This window comes from Carlito syrichta, unplaced genomic scaffold, assembly GCF_000164805.1.
Source record: "Carlito syrichta isolate Samal-C Ts95f unplaced genomic scaffold, Tarsius_syrichta-2.0.1 Scaffold316463, whole genome shotgun sequence".
In the NCBI taxonomy this organism is placed as follows: domain Eukaryota; kingdom Metazoa; phylum Chordata; class Mammalia; order Primates; family Tarsiidae; genus Carlito; species Carlito syrichta.
The window spans coordinates 369,048-396,152 of NW_007260559.1; the positions used below are offsets into that span (position 1 = coordinate 369,048).

Sequence of the window (27,105 nt, forward strand, 5' to 3'; positions counted from 1 at the left end):
GCTCTCAAGTTCGGTCCGCATTAAAGTCAGCGTCCGTACAATCATCCTGACAAAGTGTCAAATTTCACACACACCTGGAGAAAGGAGAAGAACGATCACCTGATAAGGCCGATCGCTCAACAGTCAGGTGAGGGAACGGACCAGGGTCCCAGAACCCACTGTCGCTCAGAAGCTCGCTCCAGTTGACGTCACGAGGCGAAGGCAGCCCATTGGGCCGCCTGGGTGCGGTGCATCCTGGGAGTTATAGTTTCCGATCCCCTCCTCCAGCCTACAAGCTCCACAGAGCGCTGGAGGACGGTTGCTTGGCGTTATTAGCAAGCGGCAAATATGGCGGCGGCGCGCGAGGACGCGGCTTTGCCTCCCGGAGAAGGTAAGGCGATCTCCACCCCTGAGTCCCCAGGTTTACTCCACAGGGCTGAATTACATAGATGCCTGCTGGAGAGGAGATGCCTGGGTTTAGAGATGCAGCTCTGGACCAGTTCTTTTGATGCGGGGCTGTGGGCGTCGCGGAGGCGCGCTGCCCCCTGGGAGTTGTAGTTCCCCTGCTGCGCTGCTCAACTCTCCGGCGTCGCGGCGAAGGCCGAACGGGGGACTACAACCCCCAGAGGTCTTCGCGCGGCCGGGCGCCCTGGCTCCCGCGCTCCGGAGGATGACAGGGGCGGGGGGTTTCGGACTGCGGTGACCTTTTTTGGACATTTACTTGGAGTCCCTGGTGCCCAAGCGAAATGTGCAGGATTTCCCTCTTTAGCCTGAAGCTGCCGCTTCTCCCCTCGATTCCTAGAACGTTCAGGAAACCTTCCCTTAGATACTGCTCCTTAGGCTGGCTTTGAACCTTTCCTTGGAGAGGCCGTAATAACATCTGGGGCTTGATCCAGAGTCCACCGTTCTCTCCTTTTTTCTGCAGACGGGTCCGAAGAGGGGGGTTGGTCGCTGTCCAGCAAAGCGCGGGGGTATGGGTGCCTTTGTGGCCGAGAGAAACCTCTGTGAGGCGCCGGACGCGAGCGCCTTTTGTTTTGGTTACGGTTCCAAGGCTTGGCCGCAGCCCTCGGGATCAGGGCCGGGGCCGGGGCCAGAACCAGGGCCAGGGTCGAGGCCGGTCTCCACGACTTGAACCAGAAGCTCATTTTCTGGGAGCCGTAAATTCTTGGGAGAGGAACTGGCGGATGGATTTAAGATGTCTGTAGACCCCTTGCAATCGTGTGCAAACACTGTGCACTTTTCTAGTTCAGCACACAGCTTTCATCAAATTCTCCCAAGGACCCATGAGCCCTCACATGCCAAGAGCCATTCGACACTGGGAAAACGCTGAAACCTTCTAGAAGAGCAATCTTGCATGATTATTTCCCGCAGTCCTCTTAATCTGGGTATACATTTGAAATTGGCAGTCTCTCTGACCCCGCCCCCTTCGAGATCTGCTTTTCTTAAGCTCCACCTCTCTAGCCCACCAAGGGTTCCTAACTGACAATAATGGCATTAACATTTGTAGAGACTTTTTATGAGCCAGACGATGTTCTTTATATCATTATTTTTTAAAAATAGAGGCAGGGGTCTTGCTATGTTGTCCAGACTGGTCTCGAACTCCTAGGCTCAAGCGATCCTCCTGCCTCAGCCTGCAAGTGTGCTGGGATGGGAGGTGTGAGACACCGCGCCGACCTGCCGGAGGGTATTCTGAGTGCTTTTCCTACATGGTCGGGTTTTCTGTGTACATTCATAAGGCAGGTATTATTATCAGAGTAGAAAAGTGAGCCCCAGCCGGGCTCGGTGGCTCAGTCTGTAATCCCGCGCTTTGGGAGGCTGAGGTGAGTGGATTGCCGGAGCCCGCGGGTTCGAGACCCGCCTGGGCAGCAAGACTTCATCTCTACAATAAAATAAAAAATTAGCCGGGCGTGGTAGCGTGCGCCTGTAATTTTGGCTACTCGGAAGGCTGAGGCGGAAGGATCGCCGGAGCCCAGCAGGTCGAGGCTGCGGTGGCCGGGAGCGGCCTCTGCACTCCAGTCTGGGCGACAGAGTGAGACTCCAACTCAAAAAAAAGAAAAAAGAAAAAAAAAGAAAAGTGAGCCCCAAAGAAATCAATAACTTGCTCAAGGTACCGCGGAGATTAACTGGTGGAGCCAGGAACTTCTGTTATGTTATACTAAAGTGCTTAACTGAATACCTTGTTCTAGAAATGGGGCTAAGGGCTGATCATATTCCCCACATCAGCTTAGTGAAATGAGTGTACTAATTTAATTTTACAACCAAATTAACTGAATTCTACTTTGATTTTCAAAATCATTTAGTCACTGGTAGGTAGGCTGTAAGCAGGTCAATCTCTATCAATAGTTGAGTTCCTTGTAAACAGTATGATCATTACTAAGGTCCAAAATATGGAAGTAATCGATTATATTTAAATGTGAAGAATTCCAAAGTATTATATCATAGAAACTTGAGTAGACCATCATAACTCTAGTTGTAATTAGATATTTCTGAGGAAAAGTCAGTAACTCGATCTGTGGTAATTTAGAACTCAAGATTGCTTTAGTTTTAAGATCTTGATATTTATTATACTCCGTTCTAACTTGAAATGTGTAGAGATTTATAATTCTGTCCCTATGCTCAGCTGTTGTATTAATTTTATTTGTGTTTTTAACAAATTTCCTTCTCTTTTCAAGGATCAGTGGTCAATTGGTCAGGGCAGGGACTACAGAAATTAGGTCCGAATTTACCCTGTGAAGCTGATATTCACACTTTGATACTGGATAAAAATCAGATTATTAAATTGGAAAATCTGGAGAAATGTAAACGATTAATACAGGTGGGTATTGCTATCTAGGAAATAGATAGGACCAATTTATAATTAAACAAAATAAAACAAACAACCTCACAAAAGACCTGGAAAGCAGTAAATATTGCCTTAAATTTTTGTATGACAGTTTCTCTTGAACATGAACACATGTGTGCACATTTAAAGTACATTAGAAAAAGAAGCATTGTTCTAAAAAGGAAACATTTTATGTGGGCAAAATATTAAGTTGTTAAGATAACTTTTTACCTCATGGTTGGGCTAAAGAGTTCATTCATTTCTTCATCCAAGAGTTGTTTATGGAGTCTCTCTTGTATGACTGACACAAAGAGTGTAAGGACCCTGTTCTTGGGGACCTTACATTCTCAAGTTGTTACTGTGTTAAAAATATCTTCAGTAGTTGGAAGAGGTGTGATTGCTCAGCTTTATCTGTGTTTTCTATTGCTGAGGAACAGCAGCAACAAAAAGCAGAGTCATACTGTAGAGTATTTAGACAACGTATATGAAAAGTACAAAAAGGGCTTGTATTTTGGGGAATGTTTAGCCATCTAAACAAACCTCATTTAATCACTTTAATATGAAAGTTAAAAATATATATATATATTTACATTATGTTTATATATTTGTTGTTGTGGTTTCTAGAAATAGCAATATGTTTCCTTTTCACAGTTATCAGTGGCTAACAATCGTCTGGTGCGGATGATGGGTGTGGCCAAGCTGACTCAACTCCGGGTATTAAATTTGCCTCATAATAGCATTGGCTATGTGGAAGGGCTAAAGGAACTAGTACATTTGGAATGGCTGAATTTGGCAGGAAATAATATTAAGGTGAGTGGTTTATTTATTTATTTTTTTAGTAATTAGATTTTTTTAAATTACAAAACTATTCTGTGTATAAAAGAAATCCAAGCAGTATAGAAATAAGTAGAATTGCAGTGGCTCAAGCCTGTAATCCCAGCACTTTGGGAGGCTGAGGGGAGAGGATTGCCTGAGCCCACGGGTTTGAGACCAGCCTGGGCAACTTGGCGAGACCTCATAACTACAATAAATCAAAAAATTATTTGGGCACAGTAGCACGTGCCTGTAGTTCCTGCCACTTGGAAGGCTGAGGCGGAAGAATCGCTGGAGCCTGGCAGGTCAACTCTGGGGTGGCATAAGCATGCCACTGTACTCCAGCCTGGGCAATGGAGTAAGACTCCAAAAAAAAAAAAAAAAAAAAGAAGTAGAACTAAAAAGTAAAAAGTACCCACTTTCACTCCCCAGGAAGAATCTCTGTTAACATAAACTAAAAAAAAAAAATCTAATTTGATACACATCGCATAGTTTAATATTTTTTTTTATTATTATTATTTATTTATTTATTTTTTAGTCAGAGTCTCACTTTGTCACCCAGGCTGGAGTACAGTGGCATGCTCACAGCCACCGCAGTCTCAACCTGCTGGGCTCCAGCGATCCTTCCGCCTCAGCCTTCCAAGCAGCTGGAACTACAGGCGTGCACTACCACACCCGGCTCATTTTTGATTTATTGTAGAGATGAGGTCTCGCCAAGTTGCCCAGGTGGGTCTCGAAACCATGGGCTCAGGCAATCCACTCACCTCAGCCTCCCAAGGCGTGGGATTACAGGCTGAGCCACTGAGCCTGGCTCTGGCTAATTTTTGATTTATTATATAGGTGAGGGCTTGCCAAGTTGTTCAGGCTGCTCTCAAACCTGTGGACTCAGGCAGTCTTCTCACCTTGGCGTCTCAAAGTGCTGGGATTATAGGCGTAAGCTACCGTGCCTGGCTTAGTTTAATATTTTAAAAAATTTGAATAAAGACTCTATATTATACTTAGAAAAAAGTATATGAAACCATAGAATAGTTCGGAGGAAGACTATATCATCCTGAATTAAGCTTTAAGTAAATGTGTAAATGATATAAGGGAGAATATACAGTTTCAAAAGTCAGGAGATCTGAATAGTCCTATTTTCACTGCTTGATAACTATATAATTTGGGGTAAGTTAATAAATATCTCTGCCTAATTTTTTTTTCATAATCAATATTTTTTATTATGGTTTTGTGGGGTACAGTTAAGGGTTAGGTGTACAGTTACGTTTCATTCAGGTACCCTGTTGATAAGAGGTGTTTCCCCATCCCCAGACAGATATTTGCTACTGTTATTCCCATTTCCCTCCCCCCCCCCATAGTTTCCCAGTACCGTCAGTCATTTTCTTATAGTATTACATTGGATGTTCAAGGTCCATTATATGAGTGAGAACATGTGATATTCGGATCTTTGTTTCTGTGAGAGGTCACTCAGTATTATAGACTCTAGGTAGCTGTGAAATTCATGATTTTGTTCTTTTTTATGGCCACATAGTATTCCATCGTGTATATGTACCACATTTTTTTAATCCAGTCCTCTTTTGATGGGCAGCATGGTTGTTTCCAGGTTCTTGCTATTGTGAACAACGCTGTGATAAACATACGTGTGCAGATATCTTTTTTATAGAGTGATTTGAGTTCTTCAGGGTATATTCCCAGTAGGGGGATTGCGGGGTCATATGGGAGCTTGATATTTAGAGCTTTTAGGAATCGCCACACTGCTTTCCACAGAGGTTGCACTAGTTTACACTCCCACCAACAGTGTAGAAGTGTTCCCTTTTCGCCACACCCTCTCCAGCAGCTGTTATTTTTTGAGTTGTTGATAATTGCCATTCTGACTGGAGTTAGGTTCTGCCTACTTTTTAATGTTTAATTTAATTTTATTTTCATGCCACTAGTTGTTAAATGTGTCTTATTTTTTATATGCCAGGTGAGGGAACTAGATTAAATGGTATATGTTTTTTGAGTTGGGGTCTTACTCTGTTACCCATACTGGAATGCAGTGGCACAATCACAGGCTCACCACAGCCTTGACTTCCTGGGCTCCTAGGTTCAGGTGATCCTTTCACCTCAGCTTTCCAAGTTGCTGGGACTACAGGTGTGAGCCACCACACCTGGAAAATTTTTTGATTTTTTTTTGTAGAGGCAAGGTCTCGCTATGTTGCCTAGCTCGTCTTGAATTCCTGGGCTCAAGCGATTCTCCTGTCTCTGCATCCATTGTGCCCAGCCGATTAAGTGATGTTATAGCTGCTTTTTATTGGGTAATTACTTTATGCTTGGTACTATTCTAAGCATTTATCTGTATTGACTTATCCAATCTCATGGCAGCTTATGAGGTAGGTATAGTATTTTTTTTTTTTAAGTTGGAGTCTCATTCTGTCAGTCATGCTGGAGGGCAGTGGCAAGCTCCCAGCCACCGCAGCCTCGAGTGGCTGGGCTCAGGTGTCCCTTCTGCCTCAGCCCTCCAAGTAGCTGGAACTACTACCATGCCCGGTCATTTTTTGTTTATTGTAGAGATGAGGTCTCACCAAGTTGCCCAGGCTGATCTCGACCCTGCAGGCTCGGGTAATCCTCTCACCTCGGCCTCCCAAAGTGCTGGGATTATAGGTGTGAGCCACTGTGCCCAGCCTAGGTGTAGATATTATGGCCATTATATAGATGAGGAAACCAAAGCCTTGAGAGATTAATTCATTTGCCCAAGGTCACACAGGAAGGAAGTTGCAGGGCCAGGATTTAAGTCTAGGCTATTTGGCTTCACTCTAAACTTGTCAACTCTGTTCTATACCAGTTGTCATATGTTATCACTAAGGTTTCTTCAAGTTGTTAATATTTGGGATGGTATGAATCATATGTAGGCCTCTATTCATTGAGCCATAATGAAGGTGGAAGCTTGCAATATGACAATTTACTAAATTCTGTTAGTACTGCCTTCCTTTTCTCTTGTTAAGCTCTGCTGCTCTGTTTCCAATAATGAGAGGCGGTAAGAGACTTTTTCAGCTACAAGAAGCTAGGGAAGAGTTTCTTTTTTTTGATTTTGTGTGCATTAAATAATATGATACTTCTCTTGTGATAGGCCATGGAACAAATCAATAGCTGCATAGCTCTACAGCACCTCGATTTATCAGACAATAGCATATCGCAGATAGGTGATCTATCTAAATTGGTATCCCTGAAGGTAAGCATGTTTTCTTGTCATTTCTGAAATTTTATACTGAAATACCAAGAGAAAGTACTCTGATTGACCTAAAATCAACCTTCTATATATGCATAGATTATTTTCATTACAAGAATTCTGTTGGAGTACAAGAAGTTAAATATGAAACTTTTGTTAGTTTCTATAATTGATTTTATCATTTTCTGAACATGATGAAATTCCTTTCATGCCCAACCAACTAGTATTAGTAGCTTTAGTTATATAGTACACAGCATTTGGTGAGGTTGAGATTAATCTTTTCTGAACTTGTCTGCTTTTTGACACCCAGGATTGCTATTTTTTTAATAATAGGTATTAATTATCAAAATTAATTTTACTTTAAAAAATAAACATACAACATACTGTACTATTTATGGAGGGACATGTATCATGCAATCAAATTAGTAACAATTGGAATCACAGTTTTAAAAAACATGTGTAGGACTTACAAAAATATTTTTGTTTCATTGGATATTTTTAGTGTCAGATGAACCCATTACGTTCTACAAGTAGTATTTTAGCTCAGTTTCCCTCAGATATTTAGCAGAAATTATTTTTAGCAACAATTATTCTAAACAATTTGGTAGAGCCAGATGTTGTCCTGATTGATGCTAAGAGAATTCAAATGAACCAAAGATGATTGAATGTTTTATTTTGTTTTTTTCTGGAATGGAGGCATGATTATCTGATCAGAATCCTGAGTGTTCAGAGTCTTGGGTTTATTCTTGATTGTTGCTGACTTAACATGAGTGAGCTTCATCTACAAGTAGCACATTCAGCTTTCCTCTAGCTTTTAGTTACCCAGAGAGTACAGTTGCAAATTTTGGGTTGTGGGTTTTCTTTCTCTATCTTTTGGGAAATTTGCTTTATACATGGTTATTTTAATGACCTGCCCCCCTGCTGTCTTCTCTCCCTCTATTTTGATATTTTAAAAGGAGGTGAACAAGTGTTAGAAATTGCTCAATGTCTAGTAACTTAACTCTCACAGTTTGCCAAGTTGCCTACTTGCTGTTTCAAGCATGTGTTCTTTGACATATCTTTAGACTTTCTTGAGCTTAGGATGTTTGCATGAAAAGAGAAAGTTGGACCAGAAGACTACCTGGGACCTTCTAGCATTAACAATCTTTCATTTGTGTGTGATGAGAAGTATAATAAGATAGAACCCTTTATTCTCATACACATCATTTTGGTTTTGTTGCAATAGGCCAATTTATTTGTAATTTTTTCATTTGTAATTCATACTGTTTTTTACTTTCAAGACCCTGCTTTTACATGGAAACATCATCACCTCTCTTAGAATGGCACCTGCTTATCTACCCAGAAGTCTTGCTATACTTTCTTTGGCAGAAAATGAAATTCGAGATTTAAATGAGGTAAAATTTAAGAGTATTCTATGGGATCCAGGAAGCTGGAAAGTTCAGGAGAGACACAGGAGAGGGTTGTAAGCTCACTTTTAGACAGTGAGCATCTTGGAAGAAACTGCTATTCAGATGAAACACTTGACTCTAGATGATCATTATTTTCTCATTTTTTAAAATGCCATTGGGTCATGATGGCTTAATTTCATTTGTAATGCTGCAGTTGTCTTTCACTGGGAGGTGATTGGTGGTAGAGGCCATCCACATTACAGGGGTTAATAAGGTACCCTGTCCATCTTCCCTTGACTGCTGAGATGTTTTCAAAATAGGGTTCTCTCAAAATAGGTTCTCTCTGGAGTTCTCAATACTGATACTTTCTAAGGGATTTTGTGCAGCAGGGACAGATGGCCATATTGTTGGAATTTTGGAAGTCAGTGGATAACAGAAGATACTTGCTGCTTTTCAGAACAAGAGGGAAATTGTTAAATTCTCAAATGCTGCCAGAGATATGTCATCGGCGGAAGCCCTGTGCTTGACACTGAATAGTGCCTTTTACTCAACAATGGTGTGTTTTGTTCCAGATCTCTTTTTTGGCATCCTTAACTGAACTGGAACAGTTGTCGATCATGAACAATCCTTGTGTGATGGCAACACCTTCCATTCCAGGGTTTGACTATCGGCCATTCATTGTCAGCTGGTGCTTAAATCTCAGAGTCCTAGATGGATATGTGATTTCTCAGAAGGAAAGGTGAATATGACTTTAACACCACAAATGTGATTGAGAAGACCATTTCTAGTTTACTACAGATTAATAAATAGACTATTTCTTAAAATGTGCATTTGGAAATTAAGAGCATTGATGTAGTAATGTAAGAGACTATGTGCTGTTCACTTAGAATTTTCTTACCTTTCTAAAAAAGAACATGAGGGCCGGGCTCTGTGGCTCAGCCTGTAATCCCAGCACTTTAGGAGGCCGAGGGGAGTGACTTGCCTGAGCCCGTGGGTTCAAGACCAGCCCGGGCAACTTGGCGAGACCTCAACTTTACAATAAATCAAAAATTAGCCAGGCGTGGTAGCACGCGCCTGTAGTTCTGGCTTCTTGGAAGGCTGAGGTAGAAGGATTGCTGGAGTCCGGCAGGTCGACCCTGAGGTGGCCATGAGTGTGCCACTGCACTCCAGCCTGGGTGATGGAGTGAGACTCCAACTCAAAATGAATGAATGAATGAATGAATGAATGAATGAATAAGAAATGTCAGCCCCAGAGGCTGGGGCTAGTGAGTCTAACTTAGTACTTAACATAAACAATTTAAGCTGTAAAAGTTCTTTTGTTTATCACTTTGGCGCTTGTTATGCAGAAAACATGTTAGAAATTCTTTGTAGGATCTCAGATCAATCCGGCAAAACCTTGTAATCTAGCATATGTATAAGGGCAGCATTAATAATATCTTAGAATTGTCCAGTTACCCTTCATAATGATAATTCTGGGAAAGTGCACACAGTTCTAATTTGGAATGGGAGGCAGACATGGTGATTGGTCTTCTCCTCATATCTGTGAAGCAACAGAAGGGAGAATTCCCCCTTGTCTAGATCACTGATAGTTTCTGGGACTTGGAGCTGGGACCCCTGCAGAGTGGGGCTTTCTGGACACTGGCACATGATCAGTGGAATTAGAGCTTTAGGGGAGGTAAGGAACTAGGATGTAGACAGTAGGGGGTGGAGTTAGAGAGGATAGAGAGGGTCCAGAGGACTTTATTCTCTCTGTGTCTCATTTCGCTTTCTCCTCTCAGAACAAACACACATGCATCATGGACTCAACACATACATTTTTCCTCACCCTTTTAGTCTTTCTCTACTAGAGACTGGTGGTACTTGAGGAGTTTCTGCATGGCAGGATGACTTTTTTCTGCTTCCCTGCTGTTTTGTGTAGTTGCTGAGTAGAGCGGGAGGGCAGTGAGGACTGGCAACCACGAACCAGACAGTGGTGGTGCTGGAGCGGGGTGAGGGACATATGTCATAGTTTGCCTACAAAAAAGGGTCCCTTTTCTTCTTTCCTGCAGTCTGTGTTGCTTGTGAGAAGAAAATTTATTTTGTTTCAAACTGTGGCTATTTCTAAAGCTGAGATCTGGGTTTACTTGAATAATCTCTATGGTTGCTGGATTTTTCTCTGGAAGTAGGACTGGCAGTATTTTCTTATCTGAGAGGCAGCAGGATGAGATGGACAGAGATAAAGATTTGGTGTAAAGAGAGACCTGGGAAGAGAGATGAGACCTGTCTGGAGATACAAGGGAAGGCTTCACGTTTTTCCCTGCCATGTGTTATCTGTGTGGTCTTGGCAAGTACCTTAGCACCTTTCTAAGCCTAAATGTCCTCATTTAAAAAATGTGAATAGTAGTACTACTAGCTTTCGAGGGTGTTAGGACTAAGGATAATGTATACAGCATAGTACTGGTCATATAGTAAGTGCTTGATAAATGATAATTATTATAATGTAAGACTAGATTAGGGGTTGAAGAGTTTGTTGAAATGAGAGTATTAAAAAAACTGAAAACATTTGTTGAATGGGTATATAACAGTGCAAAGCCTATGTTTCTATACTGCGTAAATGGGTTTAAAGCAAGTGACTTTAAGGTGAATTTGAATTTTCTTTGAACTTCCTCTGTCATGTTTTACAAACCTTTAGTTTCAGAGACTTTAGGAGGTCAGGAAAAGTGGGCTCCCAACTGGGATAGCCCCTCTCTCTGGGGGAGGAAGAAGTGGGAGAATTCCTCCTTAGCTGCCCTTTTGCAGGCAAATTTTTTTTTTTTTTTTGAGTTGGGGTCTCACTCTGTCGCCCAGACTGGAGTGCAGTGGCCGCTCCCAGCCACCGCAGCCTTGACCTGTTGGGCTCCGGCGATCCTTCCGCCTCAGCCTTCCGAGAAGCCGGAATTACAGGCGCGCTACCACGCCCGGCTAGTTTTTTGATTTATTGTAGAGATGAGGTCTCGCTGCCCAGGCGGGTCTCGAACCCGCGGGCTCAGGCAATCCACTCACCTCAGCCTCCCAAAGGCACGGGATTACAGGCTGAGCCACTGAGCCCGGCTGGCATATTTTTAAAAATTGTAAAGTATTACATAATTCTGATACAGTTTTTAAAAATTTTTATTTATATATATATTTTTTCTGAAAGCAGGATTTATTGAGAGGACAGAAAAGCTCCCACAGTGGGAGGGGATCTGAAGGGGTTGCCCCGATATAGCTTTAAAACAATATATATATATATATATATATTTTTTTTTTTTTTTTTTTTTTTTGAGTTGGAGTCTCACTCTGTCACCCAGACTGGAGTGCAGTGGCCGCTGCCGGCCACCACAGGCTGGACCTGCTGGGCTCTGGCAATCCTTCCGCCTCAGCCTTCCGAGTAGCTGGAATTACAGGCGCGCTTTACCACGCCCGGCTAATTTTTTGATTTTATTGTAGAGATGAGGTCTTGCCTGCCCAGGCGGGTCTCAAACCCACGGGTTCAGGCAATCCACTCACCTCAGCCTCCCAAAGGCGCGGGATTACAGGCTGAGCCACCGAGCCCGCTGTATTCCTATTTTTAAAGAACATTTAACGTATTCAGAAAGTTAAGAGAGGACAACATAAAGAACTACATGCAGCTTCAACAGTTATCAACATTTTGCCAGGCTTGTTTCATCCCACTTTTTTTTTTTTTGAGTTGTAGTCTCACTCTGTCACCCAGTCTGGAGGGCACTGACATGCTTCCAGCCACTGCAGCCTCAACCTGCTGGGCTCAGGCGATCCTTCAGCCTCAGCCTTCCAAGTAGCTGGAACTACAGGCACACGCCACCATGCCCAGCTAATTTTATTGGTTTATTGTAGAGATGAGATCTCACCAAGTTGCTCAGGCTGGTCTCGAACTAGAGGGCTCAGGCAATCCTCTTACCTCGGCCTCCCAAATATGCTGGGATTATAGGTGTGAGCTACTGCGCCCGGCCTCTAATTTCTTTTATTAAATAAATAAAAACATTTTGTTAGACTATAATATTGGAATTTTTTCAAGTAATCAACTTAATGCATCTCATCTCTCATTATTAGAAACCAGTTTTTCCTTTTTTGTGACACTGACAAATCATAAAAAACTAAATTCATTATGCTTTATTGCTCTATGACTCTTGCATGATTTGAATAGGTACCAAAGGGACAGTTTCTTTTCAGGACATAATTCAACCTTGGGTGACTTGACAGCCTTGGGCTTTATAATATACATGATGTGGATATGAAGGTCCAAGAAAATGGTTGTGGATTGGAATTGTTTTCAAACTATTTGCAATGCTGAGTTAATGGTATAAAAACAGAAAAAATATACCAAGATGTTTCAACCTCAACGTCATGTTGAGGGGCAGATTTAAAATTAGGCCAAAGGCATGTCAGTTTAAAAAATTCAAACATATGCAAAGGTAAACAGAATAGTCTAATGACTTCATAGGACTCCATCACCCAATTTCAACAGTTTTGAACTTACAGCTAACCTTGCTTCATTTATATTTTTGGTCACTTTACCTTCTTCTGTATTATTTTGAGGCCAATCTCTGATTACATATAATTTCATCTGTGACTGTTGCAGTATATCTCTCTAAAAGAGAGGAACTCTTTTTTTTTTTTTTTTTTTTTGAGTTGGAGTCTCACTCTGTTGCCCAGACTGGAGTGCAGTGGCCGCTCCCGGTCACCGCAGCCTCGACCTGCTGGGCTCAGGAGATCCTTCCGCCTCAGCCTTCCAAGTAGCTGGAACTACAGGCGCGCGCTACCACACCCAGCTAATTTTTTATTTATTGTAGAGATGAGGTCTTGCCAAGTTGCCCAGGCAGGTCTCAAACCTGCGGGCCCAGGCAATCCACTCACCTCAGCCTCCCCAAGCGAGGGATTACAGGCTGAGCCACCGAGCCCGGCTTCTTTTTTTCTTTTTAAGTTGGAGTCTTACTCTGTCGCCCAGGCTGAAGTGCAATGGCACACTCACTGCCACCGCAGTCTCAACCTCAGCCTGCTGGACTCAGTCAGTCCTTCCACCTCAGCCTTCCAAGTGACTGGGACTACAGGCACGTGCCACCTCACCTGGCTGATTTTTTGATTTACTGTAGAGACAAGGTCTCGCCATGTTTTCCAGGCTGGTCTCCAACCCTTGGGCTCAGGTAGTTCTCTTGCCTCTGCCTCCCCAAGTGCTGAGATTACAGGTGTGCGCCACAGCACCTGGCTAAGAGAAGAACTCTTAAAGAAACAACCACAATGCTATAATCATATTTCAGAAAAATTAACAGTAATTCCTTAATAACATCAGATATTCAGTACTTACATTTCCAATCTCTAAATTTTGGAGGGGGGAAACAGGATTCAAATAAGGCCACATATTGCAATTGGTTGATATATCTCTTAAATTTTTTTCTCACTCTTTTTAGTATCTTAAAACATCAATTTATTATTATTATATCCTCCATAGGTTGGCTGTGCTGACTGAATGTTTCTCACTTGGGGTCTCGTGGGCTTACATCAGATCACACATGGGGCTGGACTGGTCTGGATGTCCAAGATGACTCTCTTAAATCTTTATTTTTTTATTTTATTTTTCTGAGTTGGAATCTTACTCTGTCACCCAGGCTGGAGGGCAGTGGCACGTTCCTGGCCACTGTAGTCTCAATCTGCTGGGATCAGGTGATCCTTCCACCTCAGCCTTCCAAGTAGTTGGAACTACAGGCATGTACCATCATGCCTGGCTAATTTTTTGATTTTTGTAGAGATGAGGTCTCGCCAAGTTGCCCAGGCTGGTCTTGAACCCATGGGCTCAGGCATTCCTCTCACCTCGGCCTCCCAAAGTACTGGGATTATAGGTGTGAGCCACTGCGCCCAGCCTAAATCTTTAAATCTGTTGGTTTTCCCTCTCTTTTATTTTATTTGCTTTCTTTTCTCTTGTTTTGTTTTTGTTATATTTTTAGATAGTTGTTGAAGAAATCAGATTATTGGTCCTATGTTTCCCATTATCTGCTTATTTTGCTGATTACATCCCTGTATCCCTTTGGCATGTTCCTCTCTCTTCTGAATTTCCTGTAAATTAGATATGGAGGTTTGATCAGTTTCAGATTTGAGGGGTGTGTGTGTGTGTGTGTGTGTGTGTATGTGTCAACATCTCACTTTGTCACCTAGAATAGAGTGCAGTAGAACAATCATGGCTTACCTCAGCCTCAAGCTCCTGGGCTGAGGTGATCCTTCTGCCAACCTTCTGAGTAGCTGGGACTATAGGTATGTGCCATCATACTTTGCTAACTTTAAATTTTATTTTATTTTATTTTATTTTATTTTATTTTTTTTGTAGAGATGGGATCTTGCTATGTTGCCCAGGCTGGTCTCAAATTCCTAGGCTCAAGTGATTCTCCTGTCTCAGTCTCCCAAAATGCTAGGATTATGGGCATGAGCCACCATGCCTAGCTAATTTTTTGAGTTTTTTTTTTTTTTTAATAGAGATGAAATTTTGCTATGTTTCCTACACTGATGTTGAACTCCATAGCTCAAGCAATCCTTCCACCTCAGCTTCCTAAAGTGCTAGGATTATAGGCGTGAGCCACTATGCCTGGCCTTTAGATTCAGACTTACTTTTTTTTTTTGAGTCAGAGTCTCACTCTGTCACCCACGCTGGAGTGCAGTGGCACATTTGTGGCCACTGCAGCCTCGACCTACTTGGGCTCAGCCTTCCAAATAGCTGGAACTATAGACACTCGCCACCACTATGCCCAGCTAATTTTTTGATTTATTGTAGAGATGAGGTCTTGCCAAGTTGCCCAGGCTGGTCTCGAACCCCTGGGCTCAGTTAATCCTCTTGCCTCTGGCTACCAATGTGCTGGGATTACAGGCATGAGCAACCGAGCCTGGCTACTTACCATTTTAAAAAAATGAGATCTTGGTTTATTAGCATCCTCTAATTGTGACCAGTTAACTTTTTGTGGTCTGTTTTCTTTTGTTTGTTTTGAAGATGAGGATCTTGCTATGTTCCCCAGGCAGGAGTACATCGATTATTAATAAGTATGATCATAATGCATTATATCCTCGAACTCCTAACTTCAAATGATCCTCTTGTTCTTGCCTCAGCCTCCCGAGTAGCTAGAATTGGTCATGCATCATCATGCCTGGCCAGCTTTTTTTTTTTTTTTAACTGTCATTCAAAACTAATGGAGCTGAATGTAATTGATGTGCTTAGGCACTGCAGTTTGAGTGAATGGAGAGACTACTCATTACTTCTTTGAAAAAAATGTAAGGGCTGGCATGGTGGCCCACACCTGTAATCCCAGCACTTTCGGAGGCTGAGGCCTAAGAATTGCTTGAGCCCAGGAGTTTGATACCTGCCTAGGCAACAACCATTGCACTGCAGCTTGGGTGACAGAGTGAGCCTCTGATTCAGGGGAAAAAAAAAAAAAGAAAAAAATTTAAGAATATTTGGTATTATCAGTGCAGCTCTACGGAAGTGCCTCTAAACAAGAAAATGGGTTTAAGACATTATTAGATAAGGGAGATGAGTCAGAATGATAGATTCTTAAAAACTTGAGTGAAATTTTTTTGTTGATTTTTGAGTCAGAGTTTCACTCTGCTGCCCAGGCTGGGGTGCAGTAGCATGCTCATGGCCACCACAGCCTTGACCTGCTGGGCTCAGGCGATTCTTCTGCCTCAACTTCCTGAGTAGCTGGGACTACAGGTGTGCGCCACCATGCCCAGCTAAGTTTTTGATTTATTGTAGAGGTGAGGTCTTGCCAAGTTGTTCAGGCTGGTCTTGAGCCCAGAGGCTCAGACAGTTCTCTTACCTCCACCTCCCAAAGTGCTCAGATTACAGGCATGAGCCACCACGCCTGGCTTGAGTGAATTTTATTACAAAAAATATCCAAGTCTGGGCTCAGTGGCTAACACCTGTCATCCCAGCACTATAGGAGGCCAAGGTGGGAGGATCGCTTGAGCCCAGGAGTTCTAGACTGGCCAGGGCAACATAGTGAAACCTCAACTTTACAGAAAAATAAAAAAAAATTTAACTGGGTGTGGTGACGTACACCTATAGTCCCAGCCACTCGGGAGGCAGAGGTGGGAGGATCATTTGAGCCTGGGAATTGGAGACTGCATTGAGCTGTGACAGTGCCACTGCACTCCAGTCTAGGTGAAAAGCTGAAACCTCAACTAAAAAAAAAAAAAAAAAAAATCCAGTGGTGCTATAAAGGTAAATTCAGAAGAAGGACCATTTTTGCTTGACAGTGTATCTTCTCTGCCATGGTGTCATCTCCTTTTCCTCACTTCCGTCAATTCTAGTCTGAAAGCTGAATGGCTCTATAGTCAAGGCAAGGGGAGAGCATATCGGCCTGGCCAGCACATCCAGCTTGTCCAGTATCTGGCTACAGTGTGTCCTCTCACTTCTACACTGGGTCTTCAAACTGAAGAGGATGCCAAACTAGAGAAGATTCTGAGCAAACAGAGGTAAGTCTGTTTCTTTGTTGCAGCTAATGAATTCATAAGTGAAAATACTCCCCAGTCTTTCCTATGATGACGGTGGGCCTGAGGCAAGTGCTGTGACCCACATTTCTGGGCGCCTAAACTCCTTGTCTCTGCAGCAGTTCCTGAAGGGAAGTTGGACCACACAGTGCAGCCTAGCTTGCTCCACAGAAACTGTATTGCTAATTGCTACTTAGGTGGAGACTGCCAAACAATATGGTATGGGGGAATGGGATTTTTTTTTTTTTTTGAGTTGGAGTCTCATTTTGTCACCCATGCTGGGGGGCAGTGGCACGCTCCTGGCCACTGCAGCCTCGACCTGCTGGGCTCAGGTGATTCTTCCACCTCAGCCTTCCAAGTAGCTGGAACTACAGGCACACACCACCATGCCTGGCTAATTTTTTGATTTATTGTAGAGATGAGGTCTCACCAATTTGCTCAGGCTGGTCTTGAACCTGCGGGCTCAGGCAGTCCTCTCACTTCAGCCTCCCAAAGTGCTGGGATTATAGGTGTGAGCCACTGTGCCTGGCAGGAATGGGGCTTTTAAAATGTCTTTTTTAAACTAGCCTGGTATGGTAGTGTGCGTCTGTAGTCCCAGCTACTCAAGAGGCTGAGGTGGAAGGATCACCTGAGTCCGGAAAGTTGAGGCTGATGTGAGCCATGATTGTGCCATCGAACTTCAGCCTGGGTGACAGAGTGAGACCCCGACTCAAAAACAGAACAAAATAAAAATAAATAAAAAATGTATTTGTTCTTTAATGTAGGTGTTTCATGTGAGTTTTTAGGAACATTAAGAGGTGTAGCTAGAAGCATCTAGTCATTACCTTAGCAGAGAGCCTACCTATAAATATTTGTGCATTACTGGGAGCGATGACTCACACCTATATTCCCAGCACTTTGGGAGGCCGAGGTGTGAAGATTGCCTGAGCTCATGGGTTCGAGACCAGCCTGAGCAACTTGGTGAGACCTCATTTCTATAATAAATCAAAAAACTAGCCGGGCATGGTGGCTGTAGTTCCAGCTTCTTGGAAGGCTAAGGCGGAAGGATCGCCTGAGCCCAGCAGGCCGAGGCTGCTGTGGCTGTGAGTCTGCCACTGCACTCCAGCCTGGGCAACAGAGTGAGACTCCGACTCTAAATAAGTAAGTAAGTAAGTAAATAAATAAATAAATGAAATGTGTGCATGTGTATATGTGCATATATGAGGTTGTTTGTCTGCAATTTACAAATAAATTTCTTAATCTTTTTTATCCAATGCTTTCAAATGAGACTATACTTTGACAGGGATTAAAGATACCCACTTTGAAAACTTGTAAACTTCTACCTTTTTGACATTGTTACCTAGGGAGTAGAAATTTTTTTTTTGTTTTGTGTTCAGTCACATCAGATGTTACTGATTTTTAGGTTTCACCAGAGACAACTGATGAACCAAAGCGAAAACGAAGAGTTGTCTTCTCTTGCTCCTGTTGAAACAAGGGCATCCCTTATGCCTGAGCATTCAAGCCCAGTTCAGGATTGCCAGATTGTCCAGGAAAGTGGTAAGAATTTATCTCTGATTCCTTTTTCCAAGTTGCTTGATTTGTTGGGTATCATAAGGCAGAAAAAAAATATGTATTTTCATAATTTTCTATTAGTCTGTTAACTTCAGTGAACATTTAGATCTTATACTTTATAGATATGTATAGACATGTACCGTTTATATGTATATATATTATAACTGTCTGTTTCTAATTTTTTAAAAATTATAAAGACAGCTATCTTTTGTGTGGCCTGATGCTTTGCTTATTTTTATGATTATCATAATAATTCATTTTTTAAAAAATGGTTTGATGTTTTAGGTTTATTGGAGGAAATCACTGAAGGCATTTGATTGTATTTTACTATATTTCAGGAATTAGATTTCATTAAAAGGATACAACTGAAAAAACTCTTTAAATATTTAGTGGTTTAAATGATACTCTGTCGATTCTTCTAGAACCTGTCATCCAAGTCAATTCTTGGGTTGGGATAAGCAGTGATGATGATCAGTTATATGCTGTTAAGAATAATTTTCCAGCCTCTGTACACGCCACAAGATATTCTCGAAATGACCTGCATCTGGAAGACATACAGACAGATGAGGACAAGTTAAATTGTAGTCTTCTCTCTTCAGAGTCTACTTTTATGCCAGTTGCGTCAGGATTGTCACCAGTATCACCTACAGTTGAGCTGACGCTTCAGAGCATTAACTTGGGCCTAGAAGATGATGGTATTGCAGATGAATCTGTGAAAGGGCTGGAAAATCAGGTTTTGGATAAGGAAGAGGAAAAGGCTTTATGGGCTGCAAATGAGAATTCTGTTCAGATGATGAAAAGTGAGATCAGTACAGAGGTAAATGAGAAAACTGGGCGATTACCCTGTCCTGTACCAACAATAATCAGTGCTATCCTGACGGATGATAACCACAGTCTTACATCTTTCCCGGAGTCAGCTGGACACAATGTTTCCTGTGCACAGACAGATAATAAAGAAACCATATCTCAAACAGCTTCAGAGAAACTTCCTTGCAGAATTTTAACCCAGAGATCTGTGGCTTTGGGAGAAGATAAAGATGCCCTCCAGAAATTGAATGAAGCAGCCACCAAGCTTCAGGCCTGTTGGCGGGGCTTTTATGCCAGGAATTACAACCCTCAAGCCAAAGATGTGCGTTATGAAATCCGCCTACGCAGAATGCAGGAGCACATTGTCTGCTTAACGGAGGAAATAAGGAGGTGGGTTAAAAGTCCTGTTGAGGTGCTGTGTCGTTGGTTTGGGGGTGTCTGATTCTTAGAGTTAATTCAGAACACTGTGCTGCTGTGATCATAATCCTTTTCACACCATATAGCTGTAGGCACTGTTGGTTTGTTTACTTCCTGTGATATACTGAAAGCTTCTGCAGAGCAGAGACTGTCATAAGTGTTTCCATCTGTAGCAAAGCAATTGGTACATAGATGCAGTGCAGTAAGAAACATTGAATGAACATGAGCTTTATAGGCATCTCCAATTCTAAACATAGAAAGATACATAAAATGTAGAGAAGCTAAGTAAGTATAAAGATGAGACAATGAGGAAATCTACATAAAACTCAGTAGGTGACATAAGAATTCAAAAAGAGGCTAAAATTCTGGGACTATGGTAGGAATTTTTCCTTAATTCCATGGCTCACTGACTGCCAACCCAGGAAAATTAGGATTTCATTAGTATTGTAACTAGTGATGTTTACTAATATCAGAAGAGGAGGACTCAGCAGACAAGACTCAGAGGGACAGCCAAGGTGGTAGGAAAACTAGGAGAATTTCACTTCCAACAGGGGAAAGTGGGAAGTGTTTCAGGAGAGATGAGAGGTGTCATGAAGGGAGGAGAGAACTGTACATTAGATTTAGCAGCTGAAGGTTACTGGCAACTGTTTTGGAGATTGCCCAGATGATCTTCAGGTTTGATGATTTGCTAAAAGGACTCACAGAACTCAAGAAAATTTTTCTGTTTATAGCTATAAACAGAATGGATACAGATTTAAAAGGATACAAATTAAAATCAGCAAAGATAACAGGTGCATACGGCAGAGTTCAGGAGAGAGCAGGTGCAAGCTTCTAGTTGTCCTCTACCAGTGGAGTTGGACAGGCAGGGCTTACTTCTCTCAGCAAAGATATATGACAACATATAGGCAGCATTGCCAGCTGGGGAAGCTCACCTGAGCCTTGTGGCCCAGGGTTTTTGTTGGGGGTCAGTCAGTAGGCATTTTATGCCCACGTGATGGATCTTAACTACTCAGACCTCAGAGACCCTAGAAGTCAAACTGAGACATCATGGCCTACATCTCCAAGTGAATAAAACAGGTATTCACTAGAAATCACATTGATTGCCTGAACTGTCTGGTGTAGACTAGGACCCCAGGTGTATAAAGACACTCTTTTTCAACAGGATATTCCAAAGGGCTCTGAGGTTATTTCCTGAGAACCAAGGGCCAGTTCTATCTTTGGAATGTGCAATTTGAGCATCCCAGTCCTGCTGAGTGACCTTTCTGCACAGTGGTCTAAGAGCAGCCTCAGAGGTTTGGCGGGGAGAGTTGAAAGCCAGTTTGGAATGGGTTAATAGTGAATCAGGGGAGTAAAGAGTTTAAAGGATGGGTGTAGCCAAGTCTTGTTCTGAGAAGTGGCTGCTAGAGGTAAGGAAGATTCTCCTTTAAAGATTCTCCTGATAGATGTATTCATGTGTTGATGGGAATGATTCAATAAGAAGGGAAAAACTGAGGGTGCAAAGAAAAGAAGGGAGAAATGTAGGACTGAAGTTCTTGAGAGGGTAAGAGAAGAAGAGATCTAGTGCACAAGTAAAGGAGAAGGCCTGAGGGAGGAGAAGGAACAGGGAAGCAGGTTTGCTGGTGGGAGGATGGGGAAGTCCTGTCGCATGCTTCTTTTTTTTCAGTATTATTTAAGATATGGTAAGCACTTAGAAATGAGGAGAGGGTGAAGGCGGAGTAAGGAGAGAAGTGTGAGGTGTGAGGTAGTCGTCTTAAAAACGAACTTGGAAGGAGAATGGAGGAGGACGGCCGGACAGTATGAGGACAAATGTCAATGTGCAGAACAATAGATCGGGTGGTATGATTTTCATCAGCAACTCTGAGTGGTTCTGCTCTGATTCATGTGTGGTTAATTTAGTTCAGTCAGGAATTATTTTTTCGCAGGAGGATATAGTAGAGAGAGCGAAGGGCAAGGGAGCTGAAGATATTTGGGAGGAGGTAATACAAGATGGAGCTTAGAATTTAAAAGAGGTAAAGGGGCAGTGAAGGCAGGAGGGAAGGATCATTGAATTGGAGGTCTGGATTGTTGCAGTGGGGTGTAACAGCAGGTGGATTGGGAAGATCAGAAGGTGATTGTTGTGTTACGTGCTTGGAACCATTTTTTTTTAAGATTAGAAAATAAAGTTTATTTAGAAAGAAAATTAGAGAAAAAGAGGAGATTTACTTCCCCAGGGTAGGAGAGGGGGCCAAAGCCAGGAAACATGGCCCGGCCATAGCTCAAAGAGCACATGGCCACACCATAGTGTACCAAGACAATGGCCACAATGACCTAGCAATGGCAGGAACCATTTTTGAAAGTGGCATAGTCAAAATGTTTTGGTCTAGGGTGAGAATGGGTAACTGACAGGGGCTGGATTGTTAGATAGAGCACCCATGTGAATGTTGAGGTCTCCAAAAATGGTGACAGGAATGAGGAAGGAGACTGGTGCTGATTTCAATGAATGGGGGTAGAATGGGGGAGGTCAGTACACGAAGAAGAATTTTGGGCAGGAGTTGAGAGAGGTAAGGAATCATCTGAAGACAGCAGTGAGAAACAATCTTCGAACCCTGATGTAATGAGAGACAAAAAATAGCTTCCACTTGGGAAAGCTGTTAAGTGCTCCCAGAAGTAGGTCTGCTTTTGGTCAAGGAAAACTTTAGAGAGAAGTTGAGTAGATAAAAGAGTTTGCTGATTACAACTCAGGAGTCCCAGGTAGCACAGCAGAATGGCCTCAGGGCTAGATAGAGTGGATAATTGGGTCAGAAGTTTGGAACAGAATGGTGGTGATGGTTTGGGTGATAATGGATAACTAAAGAGACTTCAGGTTTGGTGATAGGCCTAAGTATGGAAAGAGCAGCAATGAGCCCAGAGCTAAAACTGTAATGAACAAGGGCCAGTGACAGATGGGAGATCCGTTAGCAAGGAGTATGCCAGGGACTGGGGCAAACAGGGAAGTGAACTCGGATGGATTCGTCCTGCCTAGTCTCATAGGAGAGCTTGGTGTTTCAAGCTGTGACAACAGTATTTAACTCAAGTGTGATCCCGAATTGTTTTGGAGGCTTTGAGTAATCACTCCTTTCTGCCCTTTTTCCCCTGGTGTATTTGGCTGAGAAATTGAAACCAGACACAGAGCCATTTAATATTTTATTTTATTTTTTATTTTATATTATTTAATTTTAATTTTTTTTTTTGGTCAGAGTCTCACTGTTGCCCAGGCTTGAGTGCAGTGGCATGCCCACGGCCACCACAGCCTTGACTTGCTGGGCTCAGGTGGTCCTTCTGTCTCAGCCTTCCAAATAACTGGAACTCCAGCCATGAGCCACCACACCCAGGTAATTTTTTGATTTATTGTAGAGATGAGGACTCGCCAAGTTGCCCAGGCTGGTCTTGAACCTGTGGGCTCAGGCGATCCTCTCCCCTTGGCCTCCCAAAGTGCTGGGATTATAGGTGTGAGCTACCCGCCCAGCCAAATATTTTGTTTTTTATCACTGGCATTACTTTGTAGAACTAGTGTCTGAATTTCAGTCACACCTCATTGGGCTTCTACTTTGAGTCATAATTCAAAATTAAGGTTTCAGTTTAGATATTCTAAAAGTGGAAAGGACTATTATTAGATTATGAATCTTATAATGCATGTTTTTATTAGTTGTAACAGAAAGTGCAAGTCAAAGTAACTTCCTTGTGTGTCAGTGATGTATTTTGAATTATTGTAGATTAAGAAAAGAAAGAGACGAAGAACGTATTAAAAAATTTGTACATGAAGAGGCTGTCAGATTTCTCTGGAACCAGGTAAACCCCCTCTTACTGATTTACCTAACATATGAACAAAGAAAAATTCTAGATTCAACTAGATATAAATTAGTTGTGTTAAGCATTCTTTTTAAAGGTTGAGGGTGTAGTTTGTGTTCTTTGCCACTAACTTTGAATTTGGACAGTGAATTTTTGTTTATTTGTTTGTTTGAGTTGGAGTCTAACTCTGTCACCCAGGCTGGAGTACAGTGGTACACTCATGGCCACCATATCCTTGATTTGCTGGGCTCAGGCAATTCTTCTGCCTCAGCCTTCCAAGTAGTTGGAACTACAGGCGTACACCACCACGTCCGGCTAATTTTTTTTTATTTCTTGTAGAGACAAGGTCTCTCCAAGTAACCCAGGCTGGTCTCAAACTCCCGGGCTCAGGCAATCTTCAAGCCTCCACTTCCCAAACTTCTGGGATTACAGGCATGAGCTACTGCACCCGACTGGACAGTGAATTTTATTGTACTTTATTTAATCTGAAGAAAAATGTTTTCATAATTTTGACAAGAAAGATAAAATGGTATAAAGCCTAAGAAAAGTGGCTTAATTGAGGGATGTTATTATAACTTTCTAGTATATATAAAAACCCAATTTGAAGTTTTATGTAGCTAGCTATATTTCTGTCTCTTGGTAATATTTGAATGAAAATTAATTAAGGTGGTATATGATGGATACACTATGCATGTCCAAAAAAGTACAGATTACTACTTGTGGGAGAGAATTTGAATCCCGTAACAGCATACTTTAGGGATAGTTTAGGCAATTGGTTTTACTAGTATTATATCACATCAAATACTTCTTCATGATAATTTCTTGGAAATGATTTTATAAAAGAACTTGTTATAATAGGATTTGACCTATAAAATTTAAAAATAATTATTGATTTTTACAGTTTTTAAGGTTTGTTATTACCAACAGTAGGGAAATAGTTAAATAAAATATAGACTAACAATATGAGGTTGCAGTGGCTGGGAGTATGCCACTACCCTCCAGCCTGGGTGACAGAGTGAGGCTCCAACTCAAAAAAAGACAAAAAAAAACAACAACTACAGAATACTATGGAAGAGTTAAAAAGAATACAGTAATAGTATGGACTGACATGGAAAGATCTCCAGAATAACACTGTTAGTGAAAAACAGCAAGTTACAGAACTTAGGGTTCCACTTGTGGTTTTTTTTTTTTTTTTTTTTGAGTTGGAGTCTCACTGTTGCCCAGGCTGGAGTGCAGTGTTGTGCTCACGGCCATGCAGCCTTGACATGCTGAGCTCAGGTGATCCTTCCGCCTCAGCCCTCTAAATAGCTGGAACTACAGGTGCACACCACCATGCCCGGCTAATTTTTTGATTTATTGTAGAGACAAGGTCTCACCAAGTTGCCCAGGTTGATCTTGAACCCCTGAGCTTAGCCAATCCTCTCACCTTGGCCTCCCAAAGTGCTGGGATTACAGGCTTGAGCCACTGCGCCCAGCCCTCCACTTGGTTTTAAAAACTACTTGTATGTATATATACATATATGTGTATATAGTGTATATCTAGATTTTGAGAGATGATCTTGCTATGCTGTCTAGGCTGGAGCACAGTGCCTATTCACACATGTGATCATATCGCACTATAACCTCAAACTCCTGCCTCAACCTCCTAAGTAGCTGGAACTATAGGCATGCACCACTGTGCCTGGTTTTCCGGTGTACTTGGAAATACTACATAGAAAAAAGTCTGGAAGGATATACATCAAACTGCTATCAGTGATTACCTTGGAGAATGGTCAAAGGAAAACTAAAAATTCTATATATTGTTTTCTTATATACAGTTTTTATAGTAAAAGTTTAAAAGTTAAATTATACTTAAAAAATGTAAAGGTCCTATTACCAAGAATTTGGCATATTTTTAGGCATTTTAGACAGTTGTATATATTGTTAAATGAGACTTATTTTCGAGGGTCTACTTACTATTATTTTTAAAACAGAGGTGGGGTCTCACTTTGTTGTCCAGGCTGGTTTTGAGCTCCCTGGCTCAAGCAATCCTCTTTCCCAAAGTGCTTGAATTACAGGCATAAGCCACTATGCCTGACCAGAGGATCTATTTGTATCTTTTTTTTTTTTTTTTGAGTTGGAGTCTCTCTCTGTTGCTCAGGCTAGAGTGCAGTGGCATGCTCACAGCCACCGCAGCCTCGACCTGCTGGGCTCTGGTGATCTTTCCTCCTCGGCCTTCCCAGTAACTGGAACCACAGGTGGGCACCACCAAGCCTGGCTAATTTTTTGATTTATTCTAGAGACGAGATCTCACCAAGTTGCCTGGGCTGGTCCTGAACCCCTGGGCTCAGGCAATCCTCCCGCCTCCACCTCCCAGAGTGCTAGGATTACAGGAGTGAGCCACCATGTCCAGCTGGGTCTACTTATTTCAAGAGGCTCTAATCTGTCTTATTGAATAGGCCTCAGTGTATACTGAGTAGATTATTGACCCCTTAGTCAGCTGGACATGTACTGTTGTGCTTATAGTTGTTTTTCCAGTAGAAGCAGGAGAATGTCTTTGGCCCTTGCTTCCTCTCCTGGGGAGGGCCTTTTGTTACCAAGGACACGTGCCATTCGTGCCAGCCTGGGTTAGGCTGAGGATGCTATGGAAAAGATAAGGGGAGTCAGACAGTTTCTAGCTCCAGTTCTACCACTTACCAACTTCATGACTGCTGGGGGAAAAAGCTCAAAGGACCATTGTAGAACAGACAAGGTTTTTATTTTATAATAAAACTCTATCCTCTGATTTATAGGTAAGGTCTCTGCAAGCTTGGCAACAAACAGTGGACCAGCGTCTATGTTCCTGGCATACTGATGTTCCTCCTGTGTCAAGTACTCTGGTGTCATCTCAACCTACATTATTTGCCCAAAGTCAGGAGCCCTCTTCTGATCAAAATTCTGATTGGCTCATTGCTCCTGATGAAGCTCCACAAGAGAAAACATTACCAGAATTTCCAGACTCTGGTTTTCATTCCTCCCTAACAGAACAAGTTCACTGTTTGCAGGATTCTTTGGATTTTGAAAAAAATTCCACAGAAGACAGTGAAAGCTCCATAATGGGGAATTCTATTAACACAGTCAAATTTGGCAAAGGATCAGATTTAGGGGATGATAGTGAAGAACATGGTGAATGGAGCAAGGAATGCTCCAATAATGAGCAGGATAATAGTCTGCTTGAACAGTATTTAACTTCAGTTCAACAGCTAGAAGATGCTGACGAGAGGACACATTTTGATGAAGGGATGGGAGATAGTGAGCCTCACATAGCTCTTTCCCCGGAAAAGTTAGATGTCTTGTCTGACCGTGCTTCTGCAGAGGAGACTCATGGTGCATCTCCTACTTTGCAAGATGACATCAGCCAGACACCAGAGAATTGTAAATTAAATGCAGAAGTTCAAGGGCAGCAGCCAGAATGTGAGTCTACATTTCAGGTATTGCATGTTGGTATTACCGTGTAGCGTGTCTGATCTCTTGGGAAGCAGAAGGCCACTTAACTTTTCTTAAAAATATTTTCAGTTGCCTTTTTTTTGAAGGGGAGTACTCTCTACTCCCAATTTGTTACTATTTATATAGAATTTGTATTCTCGTCTCATATTCTCCAGATTCTAGATATTAAACTGAGTCTTCATTTTGATTTTGCTAGTTTTTTACTTAGCTGCAATGTACCAAATTACTTATATTGAAAATGATGTGCACTTTATTTCATAACACCTGAATTGCATCAACAGTGTTCCTGTTTCTTTCATGTACTCATTTCCTTTCAAAAATAAACTAGAATATATTAAAGAAAATAAAATTTACCTTAGAGACATAAA

The 27,105-nt window shown here is 42.1% G+C and overlaps 1 protein-coding gene across 2 annotated transcripts; it reads left to right on the forward strand.

The window, feature by feature from the left end:
• The first annotated feature begins 243 nt into the window (after positions 1 to 243).
• On the forward strand, positions 244 to 27,105 carry CEP97 (centrosomal protein 97). Of its 2 annotated transcripts, none has more exons than XM_008074458.2 (11): positions 244 to 370; positions 2,652 to 2,794; positions 3,452 to 3,610; positions 6,720 to 6,821; positions 8,099 to 8,212; positions 8,779 to 8,945; positions 16,511 to 16,675; positions 18,093 to 18,226; positions 18,664 to 19,438; positions 23,197 to 23,272; positions 26,044 to 27,105. In XM_008074458.2, exons 1-11 carry the CDS (start codon positions 328 to 330, stop codon positions 26,746 to 26,748), a joined length of 2,583 nt encoding a protein of 860 aa, XP_008072649.1. In that variant the 5' UTR covers positions 244 to 327; the 3' UTR covers positions 26,749 to 27,105. The 2 variants fall into 2 exon arrangements, with proteins under 2 accessions (XP_008072649.1, XP_008072650.1); XM_008074459.2 differs by having other exon boundaries at positions 18,841 to 19,438.